Here is a 13473-nt window from a genome sequence, read left to right as displayed (position 1 = left end):
CCAAAAAAGTGGTCATATTTTGTATTGTCGTGTCCGTAACAACCTGCTCTATAAAAATACCACATGATCGAACCTGTCAGATGAACATTGTAAATACCAAAAAATAAAAACGATGCCAAAAAAAGCTATTTTTTGTTACCTTGCCTCACAAAAAGTGTAATAGAGCAACCAAAATTCATATGTACCCTAAAATAGTACCAACAAAACTGCCACCTTATCCCGTAGTTTTCCAAAATGGGGTCACTTTTTGGGAGTTTTCTACTTTAGGGGTGCATCAGGGGGTCTTCAAATGTGACATGGCAACTTAAAATTATCCCAGTGAAATTTAATCTCCAAAAACCACATGGCGCTCCTTTCCTTCTGCGCCCTGCCGTGTGCCCGTACAGAAGTTTACAATCACAAATGCGGTGTTTCTGTAAACTACAGAGCCAGGGTAATAAATATTGAGTTTTGTTTGGCTGTTAACCCTTGCTTTGTTAGCGGTAAAAATGTATTATAATGGAAAATCTGCCAAAAAAGTGAAATTCTGAAATTTCATCTACACGTTACTTTAATTCTTGTGGAACACCTAAAGGGTTAAAGGGAACCTGTCACCTAGATTTTGGGAATATAGTTGAGGACATGGGCTGCTAGATCGCCGCTAGCACATCCGCAATATGTCAGGGTTGCTAAATGTTAATCTGCGTGTGGGCATAAATGAAGAAGAAAAAAAAAAAAAAATCACCATAGTCTAAAGTGTGAAGCAGGTGAAATTCAGGGCTTGGAGCACTTGCTGCAGTACCAGAAACAGACACAAGATGGCATATGTTGATTTTACCAATGCCTCCAGGGAGAATAAAGCAGATTAACGGAACAGAGGGAAAGGCAAACATATCTGCATAATGTTTTTATTGAAGTCATTAGTGAAATGTACGGTGTGTGGATATAAATGTACCATTCAGTTTATCTGGGATTTGCAGAGTTTTGAAAGAGCAAATATTCATTATTGTCATATGCTAGTTTTATGATTATGAGGGCATTCTTCCTATTCCTGTTAGGGCGCTATTTATTGCAAGCTAAGCATCCCTCATGGACTGGTAATAGCAGTTCTTAGGAAGAATTATAAAAAAATAAAAAAATAAAAGTACATCAACAGTCTATGCCAATTTCAACTGGCTTTATTTTTACATTCCAAAGAACAGTTTTCCAGCATTAGACAAAATCTGCCCGACTGGGATGGAAAGGGCACAGAATAAGAAAAGCCCCAGTACGCCCCTCAAAAATCCCCCTGCTGTTCCTGCACCACTGCTCCTGGGCTCCCAGATGGTCTTTACTTGGCTGCAGTGATGAGGTAACATCTACAAGTGATCACTGCGGTGGATCACTGGCCTCTGCGGTTGGCCACAGCCATCTTGAAAACCCCTTTAGGCCTCTTTCACACGAGCGAGTTTTCCGCATGGGTGCAATGCATGACGTGAATGCATAGCACCCGCACTGAATCCTGACCCATTCATTTCGAGGGGGCTGTGTACATGAGCATTCAGTTCTGCATTGCGTGAAAAACTGAGGGGTTAGGTCGTGTTTTATGTGGTTGAAGTCAAAGTTCAGCAGGCAAATCAAGTTCTGTAATACCAAACTGTGCTGTAAGGTTCATTTTAGTGGTTTTTCCCTTTATTACTTTTTAATGTAGTGAACACTTAAAACCCTTTTATTCTGCGGTGCCTAGTACAGATTACCGCAAGTCCGCATTCCTAAGGGCTGGGTTCACTGTACATGCGTACTGCACACTGGAGACCTTTTAGGTGCAAGGTATAAAAGAATATGTAACGGAAAATAAGCTTCAAAGAAGATGTCTGTGTAAGAACTGCTTTGTCTCTTCTATGTACCATCTTGGGTGCCGGCCAGCAGTGACAAGCTTCCCCAAGAATTGATTTCAGGTTAAGTGATTGCTTCTTTACTTTATGCTGTATGTGACCTCTTAGTCACTTAGCCATCATTTAAGCCAATTTATTCCCGGTACCTTAGAATCCACCATAAAACAATCTCACCCAACCATGCCTTTTATGGATCTTACTTTGTGGCTGTTATGCTTGGGTTCATAAACATTTCCACTTTGCAATATCACCACTCGCAGTGGGTGGTGGAACATCTAAGGGAAGAAATTTCATGAACTGACTCTTTGCAACCATGCCATCCTATGACAGTAGCAAGCTGGAATTCAGTGAGCTCTTTATGACAACTCTTTATTTTCCAAATGTCTGTAAAGGCAGACTGCAAGGCTAGGGGCTGGATTTTATACACCTGTGGCAATGGGACTGAATGAAAAACTTTAATGAGTAAGAGGTGTGCCCCAATACCTTTGTCTACAGAATATGGTCAGTCTTCCTGATGCAGTTTTGGAAGCAAAAATCAGAAGTGGATCATAAAAAGGAGATAAATTATATAGGATATATATACGATTTATTTGTTCCAATACTGCATCAGGAAACCTGACTGTGTTACCATAGCCTTAGATTGTACTTCTCCTTCCTGCTGGATCCACTACTGGCTTTGACTCAAAATGCATTGAAAGCTGCAGTGATGTTTTTCAAATAAATGATAAAGCAGGTAAACCCTAAACCACATCCTTACAAATATACACATTATTGATTGGTAATGCCCATTATTGTATTTGTTGGATATACCATTAAGCCATGATGAATTGAATACAGTAGACTAGAGTTGGCCTGAATTTTCAAGTCAACATTTAATATTAGCAGTTTTCAGGAGTGAACATAGGAAATAATTTAATAAGAAACACGGCATCCTCCGCAGTGCGTGAAGGTTTACATTCAGTGTAACAATTCCAAAGAAATTCCAGTAACACCTATTGATATACGTTCAACAGGGAATGCTGTAAAATCATTTGATGCCATCACATTAGCTGCAAACAATACAATGTGCATAGCAAAAATATCTTCTCACAATGGATGGTAGCATGTCAAGAACAACAACTTTAAAACTTCTTCAGAAAAAATACATTTGCTCAAAGACAGAAATATTTCCTGTGTACGCTGGAGAGTAATTATATATTAGTGGATATTGCGCTTGTGCTTCATCGGAGAACTGGTGCTGACTTTTCCTGGCTGCAAAGACAAAAAATAAAACAATATCACGGGTATCACAGTAAGGGTCCATTCACACGTCTGTGTGTGTTTTTGCGGATCCACAAAACACTGATATCGCCGGCATTCTCATAGAAAATGCCTTTTCTGGTCCGCAATTGCGGGATCGGAATTGCGGACCCGGAAGTGCGGATCTGGGCAGCACATCGTGCTGCCCCATAGAAATGAATGGGTCGGCAATTCCGTTTCGCAAAATGCGGAACGAAATTGCGGACCTGTGAATGGACCCTAAATCACCCAGATTTAAAGGATATTCACTGGGCTTTAACTAAATGTTTGATCTGTCATAGTGACATATCAAAAGTTTTGATCGGTGGTGCGCCAAGTACTGAGACCCCCAGAATAAGGAGAGACAAGTGCTTGCATTTCACGCTCTCTCCCCTAGCTGCAGGAGAGGAAGTGAGATGAACTCATTAGAAAATCTATGGGTCCTGTAGTGAAGGAGAGGGTGGTACGCAAGCACTTCTCTCTTCTCATTGCAGCGATTGGTGGAGGTCCCAGCACTCAGATTCCCACAGATAAAGACCTTTGACGTGTTGCTACAACATATCCAAAGACATATCATTTCGCACTGCCTGCACTACCAAGGCTGGAGGCCTGTGGACGCACAGTCAGCGCGAAACGGTCTTCTCCACTGTTTGGCATCTTGCACTTCAAGGCCTATGCATTTAATGGATTTATGAATAAAGAAAGTATATTAGTGCCATTGACAGCTGGATCTACCTTTTCATTTTCATGATAATTAGAATTCAACCCACAAAAAAAGGAAAGAAGACTGAAAATAAAACGTTATGGTTCTATGAATGCAGCGAGGGAAAAAACGAAAAAATTATTGCAGCAATATAAGCTTGGTAGTAGACACACTGCTGGATCCCCATGCTCCTGTGCTGAGCCAGATGGTCACCATCTAGAGCAGGGATCAGCAAGCTTTGGCACTCCAGCTGTTGTGAAGCTACAACTCCCAGCATGCTCCTGGAGTGCCGGAGGTTGCTGACCCCTGATCTAGAAAAAGAAGTTGAGCACCGTGGACAGCTCCTCTCCAAAATGTGCGGCTAGCACATACAGCGTTAATAGAGAGGAGGCTGGCACTGCTCATGGCCCTATTTGCTCCTCTTTTTGCTAAAATGGAGATCTGCCAGAAAAAGTATCTCTGGTACCACGTACCTCTCTGTATCACATTCCCCATTGATGCTGTCAGGGCACATCTTCTTTCCTCAATAGTCACAACGGATCACCAGAAAAAGCTTCCCCCCCATGTAGTCAGATCAATGTCAAGGAATGTGGCCACTGGTTGTCCATGATGGCGGCACAGATTAACAGAGGCCTCTTGCACTTTCAGAAACTAAGGCTACATTCACACCTGCGCTGGAAGTTCCATAAGGGACCTCTATCATAGATTTCATTAAAAAAGCTGGACAGAATCCACAGCATGCTGCACTATTTTACCTGGTAAAACGCCGGACATCATGACAGCACATGGTGATGTGCTGCTGCTGAAACCACACACTGCATATGAAGTTTTGGAAGTTGGGTTTTTGCACAATGGAAATAAAAAGTACCACTAATCTGCGTGGATATATTTTACATGCTAAGATTCATAATCTGAGGCAGTGACCTAGATATCCGGCCCTATTTTTCTATGATGTTTTTACCTTCATTAACAAAGAAGTCCGCCATATAAAAAGCCACCTGGACAGCTTCTGCAGTATGGGGTATATCGGAGGTCTTTTTCCATTCAAATGGATTTTTTTCAGGATGCCACTGGACTCCGTAAAAAGGGTAATCATAAGCTGCAAAATACAATATGGCAGAACATACAAGACATTAATTGGATAATCAGTCACATGGGCCGTTCCCTCACATTGTGCTGAAAGTCAGACTTCTGCTACGTTCACATCAGCGTTTTGCTGTACGGTTTTGGGATCCGCAGCAAAACGCTTCAGTTTTCTCCCCAATTACTTTTAATGGGGACAAAACTGAACGAACTTGAACAGAGTGCATCAGAATGCATTCCGTTCCCTTGCGTTCCCATGACGCACACAAAAACACTGCAAGCGTCATGGTATACTGAGCAAGACGGATCCGACATGAAACACAATGTAAGTCAATGGTGTCGGCTCCGGTTTTTTGGACACAAAACAAAAATGGATCCGGCACCAGTGAACTTGCAATGGTTTTAGTGCCGTCTTGTTCATTTTGGAGATAATATAACCGCATCCGTTCTGAATAGATGCAGACATTGTATTATTGACCGGATGCGTTTTTGCTGATACCCTGACGAATCCAGCAAAAACTCAGATGTGAAAGTAGTCTTACATTGTCACATATACACTGAGTAATAGTGTCAAGAGCATTAGGCCTCATGCACATCGCCACATTGTGGCTTTGTACACCTTTCGGTTGCACTAAATCACAATATGGCATCACAAAGGTCTATGGACCCACACTGTACCCTCAGACTTTAGACTTTTATACTACGGGTGAGTTCATACATACAGTATAGAAATACCCAGGAGATAAACTAAAGGCGCTGAAATTCAATCGATATATAAAATGGAGATGTATACTTTTTGATTACTCAGAACACAGATTTAAGCAGCTCCTTTCATATGTCATTTGGGAGGCACTTGGCACTGGGAGACCACAGGGTTCAGTGAAATGAAAGGACTATAATGTACAACGTCTTATTTGAACTGCAGTCCTATTTTCATGACACTGTTTAATACCTTCAAACGTAGAGATAAATTCCAGGACACCATCAAAGTTGGTTGACAGGACGTTGTAGAATTTTCTCAGCTTCGCATTTGCTGTAAAGTTCTATAGATAAAATGCAGAAAAAGGAAACGTGAACAGTGCAGGCATAAAGTGCTTCATGAGGACCAAACGGAAGGGCTGATTCACACGATCGGACTCAGCCCGGGAAACACAATGTGTCGGCTGTAGGGCTGCAGTAAATGATTATTTTAGAAATAGAGTATTCTATCGATTATTTTTTATGATTAATCAAGTAATCTAATAAGAAAAAATGAATTAATAGACTGTTTCCTTTATAAAAACGCATCAGACCCCAACACCCTTCATTCCCCCCTGTGCGATCAGCCCAAGTGCATCAGTTCCACTATCGCCCAGTGCCTTCAGGGCCCCCCCCCCATGCAATTAGTTCTCCCCCACCCTTGTGCCAGCAGCTCCTCCTGACACCCGGAGTGGACAGTGTCATTGGTTGCTATGACTCTGCACTCTGGGCGCCTGGCCTTAGTCGCACCAACTTACCTTTCCAGCAGGGGCGCCACCAACACTCCACTGTTCCGCGCTGCTCTGCGTCTGACGTCACACAGCGCGTCAGGTCACGGTGTGCATACGTCAGTGCAGCGCGGGACCATGGACATGCTGTGGAGTGTGGATGTGCACCTTTCCTAACTTCAGGTGATCAATTCCATTGCTTTGTTAAAAAATGGCTCCAAGTCACTAGGGGCTACTAACTAATAACACTGAAGTCATTAACATAAGTCCAATTAACTACTAATAGCTGTCAAATATATATTCCAAATTTACCAAAATGCTGTCAAATTCTAACTGGATGCAGTCTCTCCCCACTGAAATTAACGAGAGTAAATTGAACCTAGGACACTGGCTGACCTGTTACACGTGCACTTGGCAACTGAAGACATCTGTGCTGGTCCCATGTTCATATGTGCCCGCATTGCTGAGAAAAATTTAAGTTTTAATACATGCAAATGAGCCTCTAGGAGCAACAGGGGCGTTGCCATTACTCCTATAGGCTCAGCGTTCTCAGCTTTGAAAGGACCAGGTGTGATGATGTTTTCACTGTCTCGTCCCATCAAAGTGAACAGGGCGCGGCAGTTGCAGAGAAAGCAGAGCCTCTGGGTGTAACGCTAACGCCCCCGTTGCTCCTAGGGGATCATTTGCATGTATTAAAACTTCATTTTTCTTAGCAATGCGGGCACATATGAACATGGGACCAACACAGATGTGTTTAGTTGCCAAGCGCACGTGTAACAGGTCAGCCAGTGTCATAGGTACCAATCTGCTGACAGGTGTCCTTTAACACAGGGGCTGGTGTATGGGTGAACAAACATTCCTCTGCTCATGTTTTTCCGGCTGATCGCATCTTTTATGGGGGTATAAAATTCCTAAGCTATTAGCTGCACATCAATTCATGTTAACAAGGATGTGCTGACAATATTGAGACTGTATGTGTTTGAATAATTGCACGATTTTTCTTTTACATTCAGTACCAACAACTGCTTCAGGCCTCTTTCACGCGAACGTGTGCGCTCCGTGGCCGTATTGCGGACTGCATTTGCAGATCCGGAATACATGAGGGCCATTCCGTGGGCATTCCGCATCACGGATGCGGAATGGAAGTACGGAACCTTACGGAGGCACTATGGAGTGCTTCCGTGGGGCTTTGCCCCGTACTTCCGTTCCGCAAAAAGATAGGACATGTCCTATCTTTTTGTGGAACGGGCGGATCGCAGACCCATTAAAGTGAATGGGTCCGCGATCCGCTACGGCTGCCTCGCGGTTGGTGTTCGTGCATTGTGGCCCGCAATTTGCAGGCCGCTGAACGGCCACGAGGCGCACACGTTCGTGTGCAAGAGGCCTCACACAAATTAAGCTAAACCAAAGGCAAATGACTTTCTATATTAATCGGTCGGCAAATCATTTAAAGGGGTTGTCTCACTTCAGTAAGTTGCATTTATCATGTAGAGAAAGTTAATACAAGCCACTTACTAATGTACTGTTATTGTCCATATTGCTTCCTTTGCTGGCTGGATTCATTTTTCCATCACTTTATACACTGCCCATTTCCATGGTTACAGACCACCCTGCAATCCATCAGTGGTGGTCGTGCTTGCACACTGTAGGAAAAATCACTAGCCTATGTGCACTCCCATGGTCCCGGCCACTAGAGAGGCTGACGCTTTTTCATATAGTGTGCAAGTACGACCACCACTGATGAATTGCAGGGTGGTCTGTAACCATGGAAACGAGCAGTGTATAATGTGATGGAAAAACAAATCCAGCCAGCAAAGGAAGCAATATGGACAATCACAATACATTAGGCCGTTTTAATGGAATGGAGTGGCGGACGTGAATGCACACTGCCGCTCCAATTAAAGTCTATGAAATTGGGGGCATTTATCACCACTCTGGCAGATAGGTGATAAGCTGTCATTCTGGGACAACTCCTTTAAAGGGACTTCTGGTATTAGAGAAATAAGGGCCTGTCCTCAGAAACCACACTACTCTTGACCAAGGGCTGTGTCCGGTATAGCAGCTCAGCCCCCTAGAACTCAAATAGGGTTCAGTTGCAATATCAGATGTATCCAATAGACAAGAGTGGTGCTCCTATTAATATAGTTAGCCATTCATTTTGCTATGTAATGGAAAAGTATGCGTTTGACACTAAAGCTACTTTCACACTCGCGTTTTGGGTGGATCTGTCCTGGATCTGCAAAAACGGATCCGTTACAATAATATAAGTGCATGCATCCGGCATGAATGGATCCGTTTGTATTATCTGTAAAATAGCCAAGACGGATCAGTCATGAACTCCACTGAAAGCAAATGGGAGGCGGATCAGTTTTCTATTGTGCCAGAGAAAACGGATCCATTCCCATTCACTTACATTGTGTGTCAGGATGGATTCGTCTCGCTCTGCATCCCAGGACGGACAGCAAAACTCTGGAGGCAGCGTTTTGGTGTCTGCCTCCAGAGCGGAATGGAGACTGAACGGAGGCAAACTGATGCATTCTGAGCGGATCCTTATCCATTCAGAATGCATTAGGGCAAAACTGATCCTGAACGGATCTCCCAAACGGAAAGCCAAAAATGCTAGTGTGAAAGTAGTCTAAGCTAAAAATATCAAACGATCAATCCAAATAAGAGCATAAGCTTAACACAGCATTATCTAGAACTTACCTGCATAGAGAGGCTCCAGTCATGGAAGTTTGCGGTTAAAGGGAGGCTGGAGAGGGCTTTATACAATGGCCGTGGAATGTTCTGGAATAATTTGCTTTTTAAGACATCTAGAATATAAAGGCAGCATAAAAAAAATGTAATTCCCTACAGTTTTATCATTTAAAGGTGTTAAAAGCGGGACAGTTAGGTCTTCTATGATGGCTTATATCAAGATGGCATAACACAAAGGAGAGAGCTCTTACTGTAGGTGCCAGATATACCCATAGGCACAGTGGCCTGTGCCTGCAGGTGTCCCCCTGGGGGAAGTATACACTCAGCAATGTGCATTTATATATACATACACATAATTTAAAATGTTAATTATGCACTCAGTGAGTAAGCATTGAAAGTGGGGATACAAGAAGACAGTACAGTTATGGCAATAGGTGTATTGTTTTCCTACATTCCTACTGTCAGAGCTGATCCCTGGGGAACGCTGATGCCAGAGATCAGCGCTGGCAGAAGATAAAATAGGCAGGGAGAATTGTAAAAGCTTCGCTTTTTATATGACATGGTACACATGTAGGGAGGCAGCAGCAGAGGCAGAGAGAGGAGAGGCAGGCTGAGGGGCCCGTCTCTAAATCTTACAGGTAGTCATCACAAGCAATCTTCATTAGCAATGCTCAGTTAGCGTGTTGCTAAGGGAGCGCTACAAAAAGTTAATCAACCTAATTCCTTAAAAAAAGGTTACAAAAACAAACACTCACTGTACATGCATATTAGGCTACTTTCACACTAGCGTTCGGGCGGATCCGTTCTGAACGGATCCGCCCATAATAATGCAGACGGAGGCTCCGTTCAGAACGGATCCGTCTGCATTATATTAGCTAAAAAAAGCTAAGTGTGAAAATAGCCTGGGACGGATCCGTCCAGACTTTCAATGTAAAGTCAATGGGGGACGGATCCGCTTGAAGATTGAGCCACATTGTGGCATCTTCAAACGGATCCGTCCCCATTGACTTACATTGTAAGTCTGGACGGATCCGCACGCCTCCGCACGGCCAGGCGGACACCCGAACGCTGCAAGCAGCGTTCAGCTGTCCGCCTGTCCGTGCGGAGGCGAGCGGAGCGGAGGCTGAACGCCGCCAGACTGATGCAGTCTGAGCGGATCCGCCTCCATTCAGACTGCATCAGGGCTGGACGGCTGCGTTCGGGTCCGCTCGTGAGCTCCTTCAAACGGAGCTCACGAACGGAAACCCGAACGCTAGTGTGAAAGCAGCCTTAAAAAAAGAAAAAAAAAAAGAGAACATGATTTTGTAGTGGTAGAATATTGATGATCTATCCTCTGGATAGGTGATCAATATCCGATCGGCAGGGGTCCACTCCTGGCACTCCCAGCGATCAACTGCGAGCACTCCTTCCTCTTTAGGCTAGGGCTACACGACGACATATAGGGTACAACTACACTGCAACGTGTGTCCAGCAACATATATTATAATGCTAGTCTATAGTGTCGCACTGCGACTGCGACACAACAGTCGCACAAAAATCCAACTTCAATGGATTTTTGCAACGATCGTGTCACAGTATGACAACATAGACTAGCAAAATATATTATAAAATTATAAAATATATCGCGTGACACTACTGCCACAAATAGTCAGTCGTGTAGCCCTGGTCTAAAGTTGCACAACATATTTTGTAATGATAATCTATGATGTCACACTGTGACTGTGACACAACAATCGCACAAAAATCCATTCTGGATGTCGCAGTGTGACACCATAGACTAGCATTACAAAATATGTCCACATGTTGCAGTGTAGTCCTAGCCTAAATGTTTAACTGCATGCCGTCACCTTTGTAGCAGCGGTGCATGTATAATTACAACCAGATGACAAACCATTCTACACAATTTACCTACTTTCAGTAAAGTTTAGAGGCAAGGAAATGTCCTCCGTTTTGGTCAGTGTTAGCAGGAGGTCTCCACTTGTCAGTACGGTCAACTGCTCAAATCCTAAACATGTTCCCCAGATAGGAAAGTAGTCGCCTTTGTCATTTGCCTAAGAAAGTAAAAATACAAACATATTACCATTAACACCAGAGACACTGGTGGCAACTCTACTTTTGCTTGATGCACTATCATTTGTGCCCTTTTACACAACGCATCAAAGTGGGCCAGCGCTTGTGACTTGAGGTGCCCGTATTTAGCTCCCATATACACAGTAGAGTCACATTATTATGACGACCAGCTAATAACCAGAGTAACCGCAGTGTGCAGCATGGACAGCAGCTGGACGGGCTGGGAGTGACTCAATAAAGGTCCTGGTGGGTTGTCACAGGTATCTGGAGCCATGCTGACTGGGCATGGGGGAGGATCCATAGAGCGAACACGACGCACGAGGTGGTCCCACAGATGCTCAACCGGATTCATGTCTGGGGATTAGGGGGCCAAGTTAGTACTTGGAAGTCTTGGTCATGTTCTTCCAACCAATGTCAGATATTTCCAGCTGTGTGACATGTCGCAATGTCTTGCTGGAAAATCCCATCCAACCCAGGGAAGACAAACAGCATGTATGGGTGTACCTGATCTGCAAAGATGGATTTATACCCAAATCGGTTCACCATGTCTTCCACAAAGATGAGTAGGTCCGGAGAATGCCACAGCTTGTGTTCTTCTACCAATGGTAGTAAGGTGTTTGTTCTCTGATGTTTCTCGCCTAACACCCCAATGTCCATCCGTTTGATGAAGCAGAAAATGTGACTCATCGGAGAAGACAACCCTTTGCCAATCAGGGCAGGTCAAATTCCAAAAACTGCAATGAAAATCAAAGCCTTTTCTGCCGATGCATCTTTGTCAGCAGAGGTGCAGTGACTATCCGTTGGCTTTGTTGTCCCATATGCAGTAAGTTTCCCTGAACTGTTGTTTTATTATTATTTATTTCATTAAATATATTTAATTCATTCATTCATTCCATGGCGATGTGTGTTTGACATGTCCTTTTTTTTCTGGAGCTGCGGACCGGAAGATCGGGGCCGCGCTCCGGAAATGCAGATAGCACATAATGTGCTCTCCGCATCCATTCCGTCCCTATAGAGAAGGAATGGGTCCGCACCCGTATCACAGAATTGCGGAACGGGTGCGGACACATTCACGGACGTGTGAATGGACCCTAAAAGCTGCACACTTGTAGTAAAAGAAAAATTGGAGGGGTGCAAGAGTGCTAGATGGGTGGCCACAGAGGAGGGAGGATGTTGCAGTAGTCCAGATGGGAGATGATGAGGACTTGCACAAGCATTTTAGTTCACTCAGGGTTGAGAAAGGAGAAAATACGAGTGATATTCTTGAGTTGAAAGCAACAAGTGAAGGTAAGGATTTGGACGCCTGGAGCAGCAGACCTATGAGACTGGAGAAAGCGCGGTGCTGTTAAAGTGTAATGGATAGGTCTGGGGGGGGGGGGGGGGGAACTGAGCAACTTAGAAGAAAGATGATGAATTCTGTTTTCTGTGTTGAGTTTTAACTTCTTCCTGACTTGGCAATTTTCCTTTTTTTTTCTCCCTGGCTATCTGGAGCCATAACTTTTTCATTGGAAAGATGAAAAAAAAAATCCCAAAAGCATGGTTTTATAGTTTATGGCCTACAACTATTAGATTTAAATACACCGCTAAATACAAAATTCTGTATATTTTAATCTAGTGCTGCCACCTGCTGGCCTACATCGGAATATACCTGTGAAAGGCCTTATAGCCTCCAGCTCAGGCCCTTCACAGAGAAAGGACAGCTCCTTCGAATGGCACATGGGGCAGTCATTGCAGGCAAGGAAGCACGCATTTATGTTTTGTTTTGTTTTTTACCTCTCAGGTGCCGTGGTCACATTTAACCGTGGCATCTGAGGGGCTAAATGTCTGCGATCTGCTGGAAAAAAGTTGCTGCTACTGCACTCTAGCAGGTGGAGTTCTCCGCTGTCAGTGGCAGTGGAGGACCAGAGAAGACAGAAACTGTTTATTACGCAGTGAATAGAGATTTATTTTTAAATGTTTTTCTCAATTTTCCCCCAATAAAATAAAAAAGATAGAAATAAGGTCACAAAAAAGAAAAAAAAAAAAAAAAAAACCTGCAAAAACTATTTTGGTGGTCCAACAAATAAAAAGTTTGAACCGTTAAACCACCACGTGTGCCAAATTGTTAAAAAGTGTCTGGTCATTAGAGGGTTAACCAAGTACGTTCCTTGCTAGCACGGGAAAGTGCTTACTGGTTATTGCAGGGCACCTGTCACACAGATTTAACCAGTAACTAAGGGGGAGAGGGGTTATGCAAGAGAAAGAGAAAGCGCTCATTTATGAATAGGAGGCAGGGTCGACTAAATGTCTCCACTTAAAGGGGCTGTCTCACTTCAGCAAATGG

The 13473-nt window shown here is 43.7% G+C and overlaps 1 protein-coding gene across 1 annotated transcript in view; it reads right to left on the bottom strand.

The window, feature by feature from the left end:
- Positions 1 to 2700: 2700 nt before the first annotated feature.
- The window catches only part of GGH (gamma-glutamyl hydrolase), a 31792-nt gene continuing 21019 nt past the window's right edge, over positions 2701 to 13473 (bottom strand). Inside the window, exons 5-9 of the mRNA XM_044294169.1 lie at positions 10993 to 11131; positions 9090 to 9196; positions 5870 to 5960; positions 4796 to 4933; positions 2701 to 3104 (exon numbers count right to left, since the gene is read on the bottom strand). Of these exons, the coding sequence (XP_044150104.1) occupies positions 2986 to 3104; positions 4796 to 4933; positions 5870 to 5960; positions 9090 to 9196; positions 10993 to 11131 (594 nt within the window). The 3' untranslated portion in view covers positions 2701 to 2985. The remainder of the gene's footprint in view (positions 3105 to 4795; positions 4934 to 5869; positions 5961 to 9089; positions 9197 to 10992; positions 11132 to 13473) is intronic.

This window comes from Bufo gargarizans, chromosome 5 (genome assembly GCF_014858855.1).
Source record: "Bufo gargarizans isolate SCDJY-AF-19 chromosome 5, ASM1485885v1, whole genome shotgun sequence".
Taxonomy (NCBI): domain Eukaryota; kingdom Metazoa; phylum Chordata; class Amphibia; order Anura; family Bufonidae; genus Bufo; species Bufo gargarizans.
This window is presented reverse-complemented; position numbering and strand designations above follow the sequence as displayed.